A 19,401-nucleotide genomic window follows, 5' to 3' on the forward strand; every position below is an offset into this window, starting at 1 on the left:
ATTAACCCCTTATTAGCCCCTGATCACCCCATATAGACTCCCTGATCACCCCCCTGTCATTGATTACCCCCCTGTCATTGACCAACCCCCTGTAAAGCTCCATTCAGACGTCCGCATGATTTTTACGGATCCACTGATAGATGGATCGGATCCGCAAAACGCATCCGGACGTCTGAATGAAGCCTTACAGGGGCGTGATCAATGACTGTGGTGATCACCCCATATAGACTCCCTGATCACCCCCCCTGTCATTGATTACCCCCCTGTCATTGATCAACCCCCTGTAAAGCTCCATTCAGATGTCCGCATGATTTTTACGGATGCACTGATAGATGGATCGGATCCGCAAAACGCATCCGGACGTCTGAATGAAGCCTTACAGGGGCATGATCAATGACTGTGGTGATCACCCCATATAGACTCCCTGATCACCCCCCTGTCATTGATTACCCCCCTGTAAAGCTCCATTCAGATGTCCGCATGATTTTTACGGATGCACTGATAGATGGATCCGATCCGCAAAACGCATCCGGACGTCTGAATGAAGCCTTACAGGGGCATGATCAATGACTGTGGTGATCACCCCATATAGACTCCCTGATCACCCCCCTGTAAAGCTCCATTCAGATGTCCGCATGATTTTTACGGATGCACTGATAGATGGATCGGATCCGCAAAACGCATCCGGACGTCTGAATGAAGCCTTACAGGGGCATGATCAATGACTGTGGTGATCACCCCATATAGACTCCCTGATCACCCCCCTGTAAAGCTCCATTCAGATGTCCGCATGATTTTTACGGATGCACTGATAGATGGATCGGATCCGCAAAACGCATCCGGACGTCTGAATGAAGCCTTACAGGGGCATGATCAATGACTGTGGTGATCACCCCATATAGACTCCCTGATCACCCCCCTGTAAAGCTCCATTCAGATGTCCGCATGATTTTTACGGATGCACTGATAGATGGATCCGATCCGCAAAACGCATCCGGACGTCTGAATGAAGCCTTACAGGGGCATGATCAATGTCTGTGGTGATCACCCCATATAGACTCCCTGATCACCCCCCTGTCATTGATCACCCCCCCTGTCATTGATCACCCCCCCTGTCATTGATCACCCCCCCTGTCATTGATCACCCCCCCTGTCATTGATCACCACCCCTGTCATTGATAACCCCCCTGTCATTGATCACCCCCCCCTGTCATTGATCACTCCCCCTGTCATTGATCACTCCCCCTGTCATTGATCACCCCCCCTGTCATTGATCACCCCCCCTGTCATTGATCACCCCCCCTGTCATTGATCACCCCCCCTGTCATTGATCACCACCCCTGTCATTGATCACCACCCCTGTCATTGATCACCACCCCTGTCATTGATCAACCCCCCTGTCATTGATCACCCCCCCTGTCATTGATCACCCCCCCCCCCCTGTCATTGATCACTCCCCCTGTCATTGATCACTCCCCCTGTCATTGATCACTCCCCCTGTCATTGATCACTCCCCCTGTCATTGATCACTCCCCCTGTCATTGATCACTCCCCCTGTCATTGATCACTCCCCCTGTCATTGATCACTCCCCCTGTCATTGATCACTCCCCCTGTCATTGATCACTCCCCTGTCATTGATCACCACCCCTGTCATTGATCACCACCCCTGTCATTGATCACCCCCCCTGTCATTGATCACCCTCTGTAAGGCTCCATTCAGACATTTTTTTGGCCCAAGTTAGCGGAATAATTTTTTTTTTTTCTTACAAAGTCTCATATTCCACTAACTTGTGTCAAAAAATAAAATCTCACATGAACTCCCCATACCCCTCACGGAATCCAAATGCGTAAAATTTTTTAGACATTTATATTCCAGACTTCTTCTCACGCTTTAGGGCCCCTAGAATGCCAGGGCAGTATAAATACCCCACATGTGACCCCATTTCGGAAGAAGACACCCCCAGGTATTCCGTGAGGGGCATATTGAGTCCATGAAAGATTGAAATTTTTGTCCCAAGTTAGCGGAACGGGAGACTTTGTGAGAAAAAATTAAAAATATCAATTTCCGCTAACTTGTGCCAAAAAAAAAAAATTTCTATGAACTCGCCATGCCCCTCATTGAATACCTTGGGGTGTCTTCTTTCCAAAATGGGGTCACATGTGGGGTATTTATACTGCCCTGGCATTCTAGGGGCCCCAAAGCGTGAGAAGAAGTCTGGTATCCAAATGTCTAAAAATGCCCTCCTAAAAGGAATTTGGGCACCTTTGCGCATCTAGGCTGCAAAAAAGTGTCACACATCTGGTATCGCCGTACTCAGGAGAAGTTGGGGAATATGTTTTGGGGTGTCATTTTACATATACCCATGCTGGGTGAGAGAAATATCTTGGTCAAATGCCAACTTTGTATAAAAAAATGGGAAAAGTTGTCTTTTGCCAAGATATTTCTCTCACCCAGCATGGGTATATGTAAAATGACACCCCAAAACACATTCCCCAACTTCTCCCGAGTATGGAGATACCACATGTGTGACACTTTTTTGCAGCCTAGGTGGGCAAAGGGGCCCATATTCCAAAGAGCACCTTTAGGATTTCACAGGTCATTTACCTACTTACCACACATTAGGGCCCCTGGAAAATGCCAGGGCAGTATAACTACCCCACAAGTGACCCCATTTTGGAAAGAAGACACCCCAAGGTATTCTGTGAGGGGCATGGCGAGTTCCTAGAATTTTTTATTTTTTGTCACAAGTTAGTGGAAAATGATGATTTTTTTTTTTTTTTTTTTTTTTTTTTTTTCATACAAAGTCTCATATTCCACTAACTTGTGACAAAAAATAAAAACTTCCATGAACTCACTATGCCCATCAGCGAATACCTTGGGGTCTCTTCTTTCCAAAATGGGGTCACTTGTGGGGTAGTTATACTGCCCTGGCATTCTAGGGGCCCAAATGTGTGGTAAGGAGTTTGAAATCAAATTCTGTAAAAAATGACCTGTGAAATCCGAAAGGTGCTCTTTGGAATATGGGCCCCTTTGCCCACCTAGGCTGCAAAAAAGTGTCACACATCTGGTATCGCCGGACTCAGGAGAAGTTGGGGAATGTGTTTTGGGGTGTCATTTTACATATACCCATGCTGTGTGAGAGAAATATCTTGGCAAAAGACAACTTTTCCCATTTTTTTATACAAAGTTGGCATTTGACCAAGATATTTATCTCACCCAGCATGGGTATATGTAAAATGACACCCCAAAACACATTCCCCACCTTCTCCTGAGTACGGCAATACCAGATGTGTGACACTTTTTTTTTGCAGCCTAGGTGGGCAAAGGGGCCTATATTCCAAAGAGCACCTTTCGGATTTCACAGGTCATTTTTTACAGAATTTGATTTCAAACTCCTTACCACACATTTGGGCCCCTAGAATGCCAGGGCAGTATAACTACCCCACATGTGACCCCATTTTGGAAAGAAGAGACCCCAAGGTATTCGCTGATGGGCATAGTGAGTTCATGGAAGTTTTTATTTTTTGTCACAAGTTAGTGGAATATGAGACTTTGTATGAAAAAAAAAATAAAAAAAATCATCATTTTCCACTAACTTGTGACAAAAATAAAAAATTCTAGGAACTTGCCATGCCCCTCACGGAATACCTTGGGGTGTCTTCTTTCCAAAATGGGGTCACTTGTGGGGTAGTTATACTGCCCTGGCATTCTAGGGGCCCAAATGTATGGTAAGGAGTTTGAAATCAAATTCTGTAAAAAATGACCTGTGAAATCCGAAAGGTGCTCTTTGGAATATGGGCCCCTTTGCCCACCTAGGCTGCAAAAAAGTGTCACACATCTGGTATCTCCGTACTCAGGAGAAGGTGGGGAATGTGTTTTGGGGTGTCATTTTACATATACCCATGCTGGGTGAGAGAAATATCTTGGCAAAAGACAACTTTTCCCATTTTTTTTATACAAAGTTGGCATTTGACCAAGATATTTATCTCACCCAGCATGGATATATGTAAAAAGACACCCCAAAACACATTCCCCACCTTCTCCTGAGTACGGAGATACCAGATGTGTGACACTTTTTTGCAGCCTAGGTGGGCAAAGGGGCCCACATTCCAAAGAACACCTTTCGGATTTCACTCGTCATTTTTTACAGAATTTGATTTCAAACTCCTTACCACACATTTGGGCCCCTAGAATGCCAGGGCAGTATAACTACCCCACAAGTGACCCCATTTTGGAAAGAAGAGACCCCAAGGTATTTCGTGATGGGCATAGTGAGTTCATAGAAGTTTTTATTTTTTGTCACAAGTTAGTGGAATATGAGACTTTGTAAGAAAAAAAAAAAAGAAAATCATCATTTTCCGCTAACTTGTGACAAAAAATAAAAAGTTCTATGAACTCACTATGCCCATCAGCGAATACCTTAGGGTGTGTACTTTCCGAAATGGGGTCATTTGTGGGGTGTTTGTACTGTCTGGCCATTGTAGAACCTCAGGAAACATGACAGGTGCTCAGAAAGTCAGAGCTGCTTCAAAAAGCGGAAATTCATATTTTTGTACCATAGTTTGTAAACGCTATAACTTTTACCCAAACCATTTTTTTTTTACCCAAACATTTTTTTTTTTATCAAAGACATGTAGAACTATAAATTTAGAGCAAAATTTCTATATGGATCTCGTTTTTTTTTTGCAAAATTTTACAACTGAAAGTGAAAAAATGTCATTTTTTTGCAAAAAAATCGTTAAATTTCGATTAATAACAAAAAAAGTAAAAATGTCAGCAGCAATGAAATACCACCAAATGAAAGCTCTATTAGTGAGAAGAAAAGGAGGTAAAATTCATTTGGGTGGTAAGTTGCATGACCGAGCAATAAACGGTGTGAAAGTAGTGTAGGTCAGAAGTGTAAAAAGTGGCCTGGTCTTTCAGGGTGTTTAAGCACTGGGGGCTGAAGTGGTTAAGGCCGTTTTCATAAAGAAGCTCTTTTTTGCCAAATATAAATTTTCATTGTTTAGTTGTAATCATGTTAAATGAAGGCTCAGTTGTTCTACTTACACTGAGAGGGTGTCCAGTGGAAGCAAATTTGTGGCAGGCTCTGGTTTAGGGACACTTGACCACTACAGCCAGTCATACATATAGATGCTAGAGACGCACATAATTCTTTTTTAAAAATATTTAATGGCGCCCTATTCCACCTTTAATTTTTGTGAAAAAAGTAAACTGAAAACAATTGTGTTCGCGACACAGACCCAACCTCCCTAAAGCCAGCAAACCGTAGACGAAAACAGTGTCTTATGCTTTATTTTTCAAGGCCAAACATGGTCATTCATGTATGTGATGAAGCCAAGAATCTGAGGGAAGACTTTGTGTGTCCTCGAGATCTGCTCGTATCTGAGATGAAGTACTTTGCAGAATATTTATCTACAGATGCCCAGCGATGGGAAGAGGTTGACATCTCTGTTCATTGTGATGTACAAATCTTTAACTGGCTCATAAAGTATGTCAAGCGGAATTCAAATGAAAGCGACCAGCAAGACGTACCAAAGCTGGGTTAGTCTATTGTTTTTGTAATTCTTGCTTTTAGTAAAAGGATTTTCTGATATTTTCATATTCATGACCCATCCTCATTATAGAGAATCAATACATAATCAGTGGGGACCGACTCCCAGCATCCCTGCCGATAAGATGTTTGAAGAAGCCTCTTCCTAGGCCTGTAACATCACATTCATTGGTCAGATGGCCTAGGTGCAGCTCCGTCCCATTCAAGTAAATGAAGGGGGGGGAGGTGTTGTAATACCAAGCACAGCCGCTATCCAATGAATGATGCTGTGCTTGGTAAGCTGCGAGGAGGCCATGGTGCTCACTGGAGTGCCGCAGCCTCCTGAAATAGCTGAGCAGCTAGAGTGCCGGGTGTGAGACCACCACCGATCACATATTGATGGCCTATCCTGAGGAAAGGCCATCAATATGGAAATCTCGGAAAACCTCTTTAAGTTTACAGTTGATTTAATTTGCATTATTAAAGGGAACCTGTCATCACCTCTATGCTGCCCATACTAACGGCAGAAAAAAGTAGAAACAGGTGAGTGGACTTCAGCGGTCTGTCATTTATAAGTTAAAAATAAGTGGTTGCCGAGAACCAACATCACAATCATTGCAGACTGGGCCTGGAAAAGAGTCACGGCCACCTGAGGAGTCATGGTTATTCATGAATTCCTGCTCTCCTGCCCACCTACTGATGAATGACAGTCTAATACCTAGTCTTCTCCCTTTCTCTCTAGGAGAGAACTGCCAATCATCAGCAGATGGGCGAGAGAGCAGGCGATTATGTATAACCAGGACTCTTCTCAGGTAGATTTGACTCTTTTCAAGGCCTGGGCTGCAATGATTATGATGCTGGTTCTCAGCAACCACTTACTTTTAGCTCATGAGTGACACACCGCTGACATCAGCATTTCTGTCACTACTTTATGCTGCCCTCAGTGAGCTCATAAAAAAATGCACCAAACGGATATGCCACTGACTATACTGGCTAGTCATACAAGCAGATATTAAAAGCTGTCAGGAACACATCGGAGCCCATCATGCACCACGTCACGGTCTCTCAGCATGGCAAGGGTCCTACCACTACGCTAACTATGGTGTGAACACGGTCTGAAGGTGATGAAATCCAGCTCACAGCCAGGCTTCCACACAACCGCCTAGCAGGACAACTAATGCAATGTGGATAAAGCAAGACTGTAAGCCACACCCATATCAGACCATGTGATGGAGGTTACCAGGTGCAAAGGAGTGTTTAATGCCAGGTAAAGGCACATACACTACATATAAAACAAAATCACAGAAACATAGTGGCAAATATGGGGGAACTGCTCAAACCCCAAACACTGGCCTGTTTCACAGTGAGCTCAGCATAAAGTTGATGACAGGTTCCCTTTAAAGTGTACCTGTGCTTTAAAAAAAAATAGTTGATGTATCATAGATAGTGACATATCAAATGTTTTGATTGGTGGGATTCTGAGTGCCGAGACCCACGTGGATCGCTAAAACGAGGAGTTCTAAGTGCACTCTCTCCTTGCTGCAGACTCAATGTGGGTCATAGACATTCTCCTGAGCCCATCTTCAGCAGCAAACAGAGTACTTCGAACTCCCTTTTTTAGCTTAGTTGAGGTTCTCTCCAGGTGGATCTCCCACTAGTCAAAAACTTTGATATGCTGCAGCACAGGGACACTTTAAAGGAGTTATCGGACTGCAGAAAGAAATTAGCAAGCACCAGGAAGTTGGGTACATATAATGTGCAAAATAACAATTTTTTTTTTTTGGAGGGGGTTAAAAAAAAACTGCAGTTCATCATTGTTTTTGTGATTTATTCATAACAAGAACGGGTTTTGTCTAAACCCGTACAGGAACAGGAGGAGGAAGGTCTGAGCCCCCATCCTCCTCCACACTAGATGAAGTGGGAACTCCAAGTACACTAGGTGATGTGAGATCATGGAGGTTCCCACTGTTGGTACCTCAACCAACCACTAGATCAAGGGTTTTCCAGATTCCACCACGCTGCATAATTCTTTGTGCTCCTTTCAAAGTCTATGCGACTGATGGAGACAGACAAATACAACACTCGACTATTTCTGTCAACCCCATAAACCTTGAATGAAACAGCAAAGTGGATGCATGACAGCCGGGTTGGGATTCCTGTTTTAGTGATCGGTTGGACTCCCAACATGCATTACCTACCATGTGCATATGTGATTAATGTTACTTGTGAGAAAGCGTTATGTCTTAGATAGGCCAGAATCCAGTAGATCAGAGTTTGCTGGTAGATCTCTGACAGGTCTTGAGTAGCTCACTGATGACAATGAAGATGCCTTCAGTCCACAAGTATTATACTAAAGCAGGGAAGGGGGTTGTGTTCAGTACCATACTGACTAAAAAAACTTGGGAAAATGTACACGCACATTCTACATAAAGAACTATTTAAATGTAAATATATTTTATTACAGAGCCCGGAAATGTGATTTCAATACTGATTTCATCTGAATTTCTAAAGATGGACTCATTAGTAAGTAGATAAAGGCTTGAGTGCCTTATGTGCCATATCTTTTATACACAGGTAATCATTTGGTCAGAGGTGAAATATCATGTCAGTGAGGGGAATAGGTGAGAGTGATAAAATCCTCTTAATACAGACATCCCTCTGCCTAAGTACTATAGAGGAATTATTGTCTCTTTAAAGGGGTGGTGTCATGAAACATATTGTACATTTTTTAAACCAGCACCTGGATCTGAATACTTTTGTGTTTGCATGTAATTAAAAAATTTGTATATCCAACGAGCTATTCAATAAAATGTATCTGTATAGCGCCAACTGGTGCTTGTTTTTTTTCCCTTATTTTTTGTCAGTCTCACTGGGCTGGTCCTACATGCTCAGTTTAAATCTTCAAGTGCCACGAGCCATATGTTCTTTTAGACGCATCCCCTGAGCTGCCAGGCTAAAGATAAGCTAGCAAAGCAATCGGAGCAGTGCATGTGGAGATCTCTGGATCCAGGGCTGGTTCTAGCTTTGTTAGAAAGGTATTGTGATGTACTATATGATGGATTTTCTTTTTTTTACATCAATCATGGCATAACCCTTTTAAGGAAATTTGTCATCAGAAAATCACAAAGATAAGAACAAAGCCAACTTCTTTTAAAATTCATTACTTTTATTCCGTTAACATCTGTTAGGTCATGATGATAAAAATCCATCGTCAGGATTCGGGGAGGGGGGGGGGGGGGAGTACTTTTTCTGTCATTTTGTTACATGGACTTTATCATGACCTTACAGATGTTCAAATTCTGACCTTTTTAATACTAAGGTGTCCAGCAGGAATAACAGTGAAATGGCACAATGTAGAGTTTTAAGAAATGATTCGCCAGCATTGTTATTTTATTGGAAAAACAAGCATTTGCAAAGACAGAAATGTTAATAAGGCTGACAGATCCTCTGAGCTCCCATAATGCACTGCTCTCTGGTTACAGGAAACTAACAGAATTTTGAGTTGAGTCATAATAGAGCAAAAGATCATATAATTAAGAAGCAGGGCAAGATAAGGAAAGCTAAGTATTCACAAAGGTATCCATCTTTTTTTGTAGATTCAACCTGCAGAATGTTATAAATTGTTACATGTAGTCAGTGTGGACCCACTGTGCCAACCAACCAGTTTGACTTTGGGCTTTTCTTAAGAATGTTATCCTGGTGGTCCCCTGGTTTTTACCCTTTAATCCATATACAGGGACCTGGCCTTTGCTGCAGGGGAGCCACCAGGCCGCATATACAATAGTCACAATGTCGTTGGCTGCTAACCCATGGGGATCAGAGACACTGATGTGTGTGACTGAGGGATGAGGCTGTACATGTAGTCAGGAAACAGGCAGAGGACGGGAATGGCAGAGTTTGTTTGAATCTGTCAAAGGTTAGAGCAAGCATCAGTATGGTAAACGGGCACAGGTCAAGTTAGGTGGCAGAGAGTCAGGATCCAGGAATCAGACAGAGGTCAGTACACAGTCAGACAAATGAATTATAGCTCTTTTACAGGCTCTAGTAAGCTAGGGAGACCTAGCAAGGTCTATAGAGACCAATTGTAAAGGCCAGGAATGAAAGAAACAGTACAGCTTATATAGCCCAGGCTGATGAGCAGTCAGAAACAGCCTGGGAGTAGCTCACAGAGCAAGAGAAAGTTAACCCTTGCAGTACTGCAACTAAGAAGAGATACAATAAATCCACATAACCTACTTGAAACAAGCCTACTGAAGACAGGTTTGTTATTGACTGCAATTGGAGGTGCATGAATCCATATGTGGTGAGCACCCACTAGTGTTAGCAGTGGTTCTAATATGTGTTCTTATTTTCTCTTTATATAGGTGGAAGAATGTATTGCCTACTGTCACAAGAACATGAGCGCGATTGTAGCCACTCCATGCAATATGAACTGCATCAATGCGAACCTCTTAACAAGGATTACAGATCTCTTCACACACAATGAAGCAGATGACATAAAAGACAAAAAAGACAAGTTTAAGAGGTAAAAAACATAAAAACATTCATGAAGGTCTCCTATTCTCCCCCATGTGATTGTATAACATAGAGGGGAGATACTGCCGGGACTCCTTGAGAAAGCCTGAGTGTCCTGCTTTCTCCTTGTACGCTGAGTGATTGACAGCTATCCTGTAGGACTGTGTATGGACTTAGGGTACAGTCTGTTATATAAGCACTGGTAAATTAGATTCTTGAATATGTGGCGACTATAGAATAATTTAAAGGTGTTGTCTGAGATAAAGCCAGGGTTGGTGATAAAGTAGCAAAAAATCCTATACTGCACCATTTAATCCCCTGCCATATCCAGCTCCGCTGCTCATCTCCTAATCTCCATTCTGTGTTTACATGGCTGCAGCAGTGATATAACCATACATCCCATGTGATCCTGCAGCCAATCACTGGCCGCAATGATATGTGGCATTAAACAGCTGAGGCCAGTGATTGGCTGCAGCTGTTGCATGGGATGTATTGCTATGTCACTACTGTGCAAACATGGAGGAGAGGACTGAAGCTGCTCTGCCAGATGTGGTGGAGTATTAAACGGGTCAGTATACTATCTTTTATTCTTCTAACACAAATCCTGACTAGTGTTGAGCAAAATTGTGTTTTCAAGTTTAGCGTACAAGGTTCGAGTTATGTAAGAATTCCGTTATGCATTCCGCTACCACGGACCATAAGTTACGGTCCGTGGTAGCGGAATCCATAACGGAATTCTTAATAACCTGAACCTTGTACGCCAAACTTGAAACCACAAGTTCGCTGAACACTAATCCTGACTTTGAGGAAGTTTTTCAATATCTCAGAAAACTCTTTTTTTAAAGGGGTTGTTCACCAACCCCCCCCCCCCCCCCCCGGGCCCTCCAATGTGGCCGGACTTACAGAGGTAATCATACTTACCTGATCCTCACCATTGGGTTCCTGCTCCTTTGCAGCCCTGCCTTCGCTTCATGTCACTGGTTCACGTGATGCATGGGGAACACGTCACCACTGCAGGCAGTCATTGGCTGCAGAGGCCACTTGACCTGCATCCAACCAGATGTTGACGCAGAGAGCTGCAGTGGTGGGGTGGAGTTGGGGTGAAGGAACCAGAACCCATTGGCTGGGTTCAAGTAAGTATGATTCCCTCCACAATGCCCATCATGTTGGGAGGTCTGCCCAAAGGCCCCCTGGGGTGAACAACTTCTTTAAGTGTTCAACACAAATGCATAGAATTGTTGTAGATAACACTAGCCAATTATTATTTTTTTTCTCATACCTCTGCTTTGGGTGTGGGGTGAGATATAGGGGTATTGTGTCTCTTTCCTATGTTTACTATGGCAGTGTGATTGATGGTTATATACCAATACAATTATTAAATTATGAAGAAAAAAAAGTTCTAGGCTTACAGTATGACTTTACCTTACAGCAAAATATTCTGCAAAAAAATTGAAAGAGTGTTTGACCAAGAGTATGAAAATCCAGATTCTCCAGCCAATGCCGGGACACTATACAGGTAAGTCCAAGTTCTTGGTTGCCTGGAGATGTAGATCAGCTCTTGTACAGGCTGACTGTGTCAATATTCCCTGTTAGATGCTGTTTGTGTAAGAAGCTGCTGACAAAGGACGTTGAACAGAAGATTGCATGTCTACCTGGGAAAATCAACATCGACCAGCATGGAAATATTGTTTACTGTCACATAAGGTATATTAATATTCAATATTCCAATGAAGTGACCTTGGAGAGACAGTCAACGCGTGTAACAAACCTGATGCAGATCTCTCCTTGTCCAAACACTATTTGCATTTCATTGCACATTTATTCAGACTCTTATTTTAGAGGCAAATTCTCTGCTTATGTCAGGATCACGTGGTCATCAACGTAGTAACTTCTAGAGCAGGGATCACGCCAGGTGTTCTGAACCTCCAACTCCCTGAGTGCTCCTTTCACTTCTGAGCATGTTTGCATGCTGGGAGTTGTAGTTTCATAGCAGCCTAAGGTTGCGGATTCCTGTTATAGAGCATCTGTCACATTTTCAGTTTTTAGATTTTAATGTACTTATTAGATTATTTTATTTAACTCATTTTCCTGTACTTTTAGAACAATGGCCTATTCTAAAGATAGGCTATCAGTATCTGGCTGGCGGGGGTCCGACACCCCGCACCCCCTGCTGATCAGCTGTTCTGCAGTAGCTTTGCAGCACAGCTCTGTCCATTCTAAAATGTAGGGCTTTTAACACCAAAAGATTTTCCCCTGTGCTACGTCAAAGAAGAAATTAAACCACAAATTGCACAGGTTAAGCGATTCCAAAAAAACGTGGTTGTATAGTGGGAGATAGCTACAGTAGACAGGCGATTTCCAGCTGGTATAAATACATATAATGGTATCGCACAAAAATGGTGTCAGTACATATAAACATATGCACATAGGCCCCTATGTTGTAAACTAACATGACATCATGGACCTAGGAGTACCAAAATATCTGGAGAGAAGGGCATACTAATAAGAATGATCCAAAAGACAATGATAGTGACAAAAAACCAGACATTTTGGACAGTTGTATGCTTCAGGAAGGCTCTTTTCTATCTCAGCATGACTGCGCCCCAGTGCCCAAAGTGAGGTCCATATAGGCATGGTTGGATGAGTTTGGTGTGCAGAAACTTGGCTGGCCCACACCGATCCCTGACCAAAAACCCCCATCCAACACCTTTAGGATAATGTAGAACGGAGATTGATCAGTGTCTGATCTTACAAATGCTCTCCTGGATAAATGGGCAAAAATGATCCCAGGCACACTCCAAAATCTTGTAGAAAGCCTTCCCAGAAGAGTGGAAGCTGTTTTAGCTGCAAAAGGCGGACCAAGTCCCTATTACTGCTTATGGATGTACAATGGGATCGATAGACGTTCCTGCAGGTGTAATATGGAGGGGTCCAAAACTTTTGTCCATATAGTGTATAAGGGCATGAAGCCAACTTTACTTTTCTTCCTCTTCCTCATGGCACTGTTGTAGAGTTCTGTTGCAGCGGCGGTCCCATTGTGCTCAGAACTACAGCTCTCATGATTCTCTAGTTGCTTGCTTAAAGGTCCCTTTACTCGGGACAATTTAGCAGGCGATTGACGGGAAGGAACCGGCAATCGCCTGCTCGTCATTGAAGGAAACCGCTACAATTACATGCAGTGATCTCCTCCACAGTATGGGGAGGAGCGATCGCTAATGCCATCGCTTTTCCCCATAGAGACTCGTTTGCCTGTAGCAGAGTGTGTTTAGACAGCACGATCTCCTGCCAGCAAACAGTGATTTAGGTGCCTACACAAACAATCCAATTACCGGAAGGATGAGCGCTTCGCTCATTAATCATGTAATTGGCAGCACCTTTACACCACCAGATAATCGCCAACAAGCATTACTAAGAACGCCCGATTATCTGGCGGACTCTCGACCCCTTTAAGGGCTCTTTCACACGAGCGGTTGCGTGGAATCCGCTGCGTGAAAGAGAGCCAAGCCCCGCTCCGGACAGCAGAGACACGGAGCATTAACATGAGTGATAATGCTCTTTGCCTCTCTGTGATCTTTTTACTACAAAATCACAGTGACAACTTTACCTCTCTGTGATTTTGTAGTAAAAAAAAGTCACAGAGATGCAAAGAGCATTATCGATCATGTCAATGCTCCGTGTCTCTGCTGTCCGGAACGGGGCTTGGCTCTCTTTCACGCAGCGGATTCCACGCACGGCAACCGCTCGTGTGAAAGAGCCCTAAAGGGTCCTTTAGGCTCCTGGTCACTCCCTCCATGAATTTCAATAGGGGAAGTTGATTGGAGCAGAGGAAAGGTCACATGATTAGCAGCATCCTGTTGTCTAGGCAGTGTGAGAGTTGAGAGGGCACACATGATCAGAATACAGCGATATTGGGGTGGTCAATTCTCTAATAATGTATATCTACTGAATCCACAGCAACTTTAAAGGGGTTTTCTGAGACTTTAATACTGATGACTTTTCCTCTGGATAGGTCATCAGTATCTGATTGGTGGGGGTCTGATACCCGGGACCCCTGCTGATCAGCTGTTTGAGAAGGCACCGGTGCTCGCAGTAGCCTTAGCCCCATAGAAGTGAATGGGGCTGAGCGAGATACCAAACACAGCTGCTATACTATGTACAGCGCTGGTGGCTTCTCAAACAGCTGATCGGTGGGGGTCTGAGTGTCGGACCTCCACCGATCAGACATTAATGACCTATCCAGAAGATAGGTCATCAGTATTAAAGTCATGGAAAATCTTTTTAGGTATACTTTCTATCTACTGCAATATTTCACGATCCTACATATAGGCGACATAGTTGCCCTATAATTAATGCCATCGTTTTGGTCCCCATGTCCTAAATGCTTTATTTGGTTTACATGGAATTTACAGGGACAAAACTTGGGATGTTCATGAATACCTGACAAGTTTATTTGAGGAGATGAAGTCTTGGCAAGACGTTTATTGGCGTTTATGGGGCACTATAAATTGGCTTAACTGCTCCAGATGTAAGCAGGTAAGTGTTAATATGTCAGGGAGTGGTCCATCCTTTTGTTGGTTCTATACTGTTGGACTTTCACAGGACATCACACATAAGGCCCCATTCGCTCTCCTGATCCTGATGTCCCTTCCACATCTCCGCCAAAAATATAGAACATGTCTTAGAGGCATTGTTACAATGGGTTCGCCAAAAAAATGGATGCAACACGGACGTCATCCGTATTTTTTGCCGAACGCAGAATACCTAGGTCATGTGAATGCACCCTCAGTCTGTGGGGGAGATTTATCAAAAAGCTGCAAAGGAAAACTGGCTTAGTTGCTCATAGCAACCAATCAGATTCCACCTCTTATTTTTCAGAGTTTCTTTGGAAAATGACAGGATCAAGCTGATTGGTTTCTATGGTCAACTAAGGCAGTTTTCCTTTGCACCGTTTTGATAAATGTCCCCGTATGTGTATATATGTATATTTGAAGTGCCATGTTCTTCTTTGCACACAAAAGACTGTGGGTACATTTATTAAGACCAGCGTGTAGCTTAATAATTGTGGTGCCTCTGTGCAGGTCCATGCCAGTTTCCTGGCATAGATTATAATAAATGTAGCCGCCCCCTGCACCACCCACTTTTTGGAAACGTTGTGAGCAGGGCTGTAAATCCCTATCTATGTGCAGCCATGGCCTGTGCCAAACTTTGCCACTTTTTGACACCAGTTCATCGGCATACACGGTATATACAGTGGATATAAAAAGTCTACACACCCCTGTTAAAATGTCAGATTTCTGTGATGTAAAAAAATGAGACAAAGATAAATCATTTCAGAACTTTTTCCACCTTTAATGTGACCTATAAACTGTACAACTCAATTGAAAAACAAACTGAAATCTTTTAGGTAGAGGGAAGAAAAAATATAAAAATTAAATAACCTTAAAATAATACTTTGTTGAAGCACCTTTTGATTTTATTACAGCACTCAGTCTTTTTGGGTATGAGTCTTATCAGCATGGCACATTTTGACTTGGCAAGATTTGCCCACTCTTCTTTGCAAAAACACTCCAAATCTGTCAGATTTTGAGGGCATCTCCTGTGCACAGCCCTCTTCAGATCACCCCACAGATTTTCAATCGGATTCAGGTCTGGTCTCTTGCTGGGCCATTCCAAAACTTTAATCTTCTTCTGGTGAAGCCATTCTTTTGTTGATTTGAATGTATGCTTTGGGTCGTTGTCATGCTGAAAGATGGAGTTCCTCTTCATGTTCAGCTTTCTAACAGAAGCCTGAAGGTTTTGTGCCATTATTGACTGGTATTTGGAACTGTTCATAATTCCCTGTAGTTTAACTAAGGCCCCAGTTCCAGCTGAAGAAAAACAGCCCCTTGGCATGATGCTGCCACCACCATGCTTCACTGTGGGTATGGTGTTCTTTTGGTGATGTGCAGTGTTGTTTTTGCGCCAAACATATCTTTTGGAATTATGGCCAAAAAGTTCAACCTTGGTTTCATAAGACCATAGCACCTTTTTCCACATGCTTTTGGGAGACTTCAGATGTGTTTTTGCAAAATGTAGCCTGGCTTGGATGTTTTTCTTCGTAAGAAAAGGCTTTTGTCTTGCCAGAAAATTTCAGGAAAGACCAACTAGAGCAGCTAGCTTTCAGTTTGTTTTTCAATTAAGTGGTACAGTTTATAGGTCACATTAAAGGTGGAAAAAGTTCTGAAATGATTTATCTTTGTCTCATTTTTTTACATCACAGAAACCTGACATTTTAACAGGGGTGTGTAGACTTTTTATATCCACTGTATAAATATAAATATATATATATATATATATATATATATATATATATATATATATATATAATTTTTTTTTTTTTTTTTTTTTTTTTTTTTTTGAGATCGCCTAAATGAAGTTCTGCCATCCCACACAGTTCGATCTCTCCAGAGGCCTAGATTGCCTGCTAGTCGTGCATCCAAAAAAAAGATCCCAAGTATAGATTTACAGGAACTGTCTGATGGTCTGTGCATGTGGCCGGCATTCAGGAGTGTTGTTTTAATTTTTAATGGTCTGGTGATACACAGGAGCAGAAGATAACAGCCTGTAGAGGTGTTCATCAAGGCCCAGAGCACACAGTTCATCTCTTGCTGCCCTATTGATAAGCAAAATATTATGGAGTCAGAAAATCTGAGAAGATTGATCTATTTAAAAAGATTTAGCATTCAGACGTCCGAATGTTTGTGTCCGCATCCGACCCGCAATTTTAATGGGGCCGCAAAAGATGCGGACAGCACACCATGTGCCTGCCCACATCAGTACTTCCGTACTGAGGCACCACAAAAAAGATAGAACAATTGCGGACAAGAATAGTCATTTCTATCATAGGGCTGGCCATTCCGTTCCACAAAATGCGGAACGCACAGGGCCGGTATCCGTGTTTTGCGAATCTACAATTTGCAGACCGCAAAAAAACGGATACGGTTGTCTGAATGAGCTCTAACCCGTAATTTATTGATTGGTCTCCCTTGACTGTCGTTATGCATTGTTCTATAGGAAAACCTGTAAGTCACTTGGGACAGTGGGTCAGTGGGACCTTAGCCTGTTACACCAGAAAGTGCAACATGAAGGAATGCCTTTAATTAATTTAAATATCCCAGCCTAGACATCACCCACAACTTTATGTCGTAAGTGTACTCTTTGTTAAAGGGGTTGTTCTGCTTAGGAGCTGACAAACATTTTATTAAAGCCCTCTCACCTGTGGTCATATCCACGATACATCACAGCAGTGACATACCATTCAAGCAGATGTGACTGCTGAGGTCTATGAGTGGGCACGGCTGGACCTTGGACAGGTGAGTAGATTTTTTATTTTTTGTTTGTGGGGCACACATTTGGACCATACGGGTATTATGCTACTAGGCTGGACAACCCCTTTAAGACATAGCTTTGCCAGTGTATGGAGAATTGTACTGTATGTAAGTGTTATGTTTTTTCATATCAATAGAATCACCCGATCCAGCACATGCCGGACAAAGCCAGCACCCAACAGATCCTATTCAATATAATAGTGTGCGTTGGGTTTCCAAAATGAATACCGCCACTATACCAGACAAAATACCGCTGCATGCAGTATTTCAGGCTTTTTTAATTTTTTTTGGGCAGAATCTGCGATCGAGACTCATGCTGGAACCTACCCACCAGATGTGAACCTAGCCTTAGTTTTTATTTTGGGCAAAATGTGCAAGCTCCCAGCTCACGTGAAGGGTCCTCATCCCTAAACTAAACTCAGATCTGTTACGTTTCTTATGTAACCTTTTTTTTTTTACCTTACTTTATAGTATTTTATGAGTGGTTTTAGGAGGTTGCACAATATATCGTGGAATATCTTGCTATGAATTATTCATCTCATTATCAGACGTTCCTGCTGAATGAGTTGTCCCATTGTCAGTATCATCCTGAGCCGGCATTGTATCCACTCGATTCTCCTGGCGCTGGAGTCTATCCCTGCTGTAACCAAAAAGTCCTGAGATTTGATCCTGCACAGCTTCCAAAGGTTAGAGTTACTGATAAGTGCAATGTGTGCTCACCATGATGATGCAATGTATACCTGTGTCAGAACAGCCTATCAGAATTAGCCGATGTGGCAATAGCAAAAATGATGCCTCCCAAGGCAAATAAGGGGGCATTCGCGTAACCGTATTTTTGGTCCGCATCCGATCTACATTTTTTGCAGATCGCACAAGCATCCATTCATTTCTATGGCGCTGATGAAAATGCGTACAGCACACAGATGTCATCTGTGTGCCGTCTGGATTTGTGCGGCACAAATGATAGAACTTGTCCGTTTGGCGGGCAACAATAGGCATTTTTTTCAATGGGGCCTGCAAAAAGTGTGGGATGCACATATACCGGATCAGCGATTTGCAGACAGCAAAATAGATACGGTCGTGTAAATGCACCCATAGATAGTTTATTCTTCCTTGTACCACATCAGGGCTAGCTTAGGGTACTTTCATACTAGCGGCAGGACGGATCCGACAGGCTGTTCACCCTGTCGGATCTGTCCTTCTGCTATTTCGCCGGACCGTCGCTCCGTCCCCATTGACTATAATGGGGACGGGGCGGAGCTCCGGCACACCACGGCAGTTCGGCCTCCTTTTTTTAAACTCTTTTCAAAACTGTCAAGAAAAGTGGAAAGGTTAAAGGGCATCTGTCAGCAGATTTGTACCTATGACACTGGCTGACCTGTTACATGTGCGCTTGGCAGTTGAAGGCATCTGTGTTGGTCCCATGTCTATATGTGCCCACATTACTGAGAAAAATTATGTTTTAATATATGCAAATGAGCCTCTGGGAGCAACGGGGGCGTTACCATTACACCTAGAGGTTCTGCATTTTCTGCAACTCCCACACCCTCTGCACTTTGATTGGCAGGGCGCGGCAGTTGCAGAGAAAGTAGAACCTCTAGGTGTAATGGCAACACCTCCATTGTTCCTAGAGGCTCATTTTCATGTATTAAAACATCATTTCATCTCAGCAATGCGGGCACATATGAACATGGGACATGTTGTCATTAACAGCATTTAGAGAGATGCTTTACAGCAGCCACCATGGGCCATAGACACAATGGACAGAAGGGGAGTTTTCTAGACATGCTTTGTGACCTGTACAGAAGTCAGGAGGGAGTAGATAGGCTATGATATCATCTACTTTGAATGGTGGATCCTGTGTTATCTATATAGAAGTGATGTCTGTCATTCTAATTCTGTCTGTAATTATAAGCAGATAACTGCAGTAAAGTGATCTGTACAGACCAAGAATTGGAGCCTATTATTAGGCTTAGTGTCCTAT

The 19,401-nt window shown here is 43.0% G+C and overlaps 1 protein-coding gene across 4 annotated transcripts in view; it reads left to right on the forward strand.

Annotated features, from left to right (window-relative positions):
• Window positions 1-19,401, forward strand: part of SANBR (SANT and BTB domain regulator of CSR) — a 61,981-nt gene that overhangs the window by 19,783 nt on the left and 22,797 nt on the right. For all 4 annotated transcript variants that reach the window (XM_040427459.1, XM_040427461.1, XM_040427458.1 and 1 more), the window contains exons 7-13: window positions 5,308-5,546; window positions 8,000-8,058; window positions 9,900-10,060; window positions 11,480-11,566; window positions 11,644-11,754; window positions 14,460-14,583; window positions 17,966-18,103. In XM_040427459.1, coding sequence (XP_040283393.1) covers window positions 5,308-5,546; window positions 8,000-8,058; window positions 9,900-10,060; window positions 11,480-11,566; window positions 11,644-11,754; window positions 14,460-14,583; window positions 17,966-18,103 — 919 coding nt within the window. The remainder of the gene's footprint in view (window positions 1-5,307; window positions 5,547-7,999; window positions 8,059-9,899; window positions 10,061-11,479; window positions 11,567-11,643; window positions 11,755-14,459; window positions 14,584-17,965; window positions 18,104-19,401) is intronic.

This window comes from Bufo bufo, chromosome 4 (genome assembly GCF_905171765.1).
Source record: "Bufo bufo chromosome 4, aBufBuf1.1, whole genome shotgun sequence".
Lineage (NCBI taxonomy): Eukaryota > Metazoa > Chordata > Amphibia > Anura > Bufonidae > Bufo > Bufo bufo.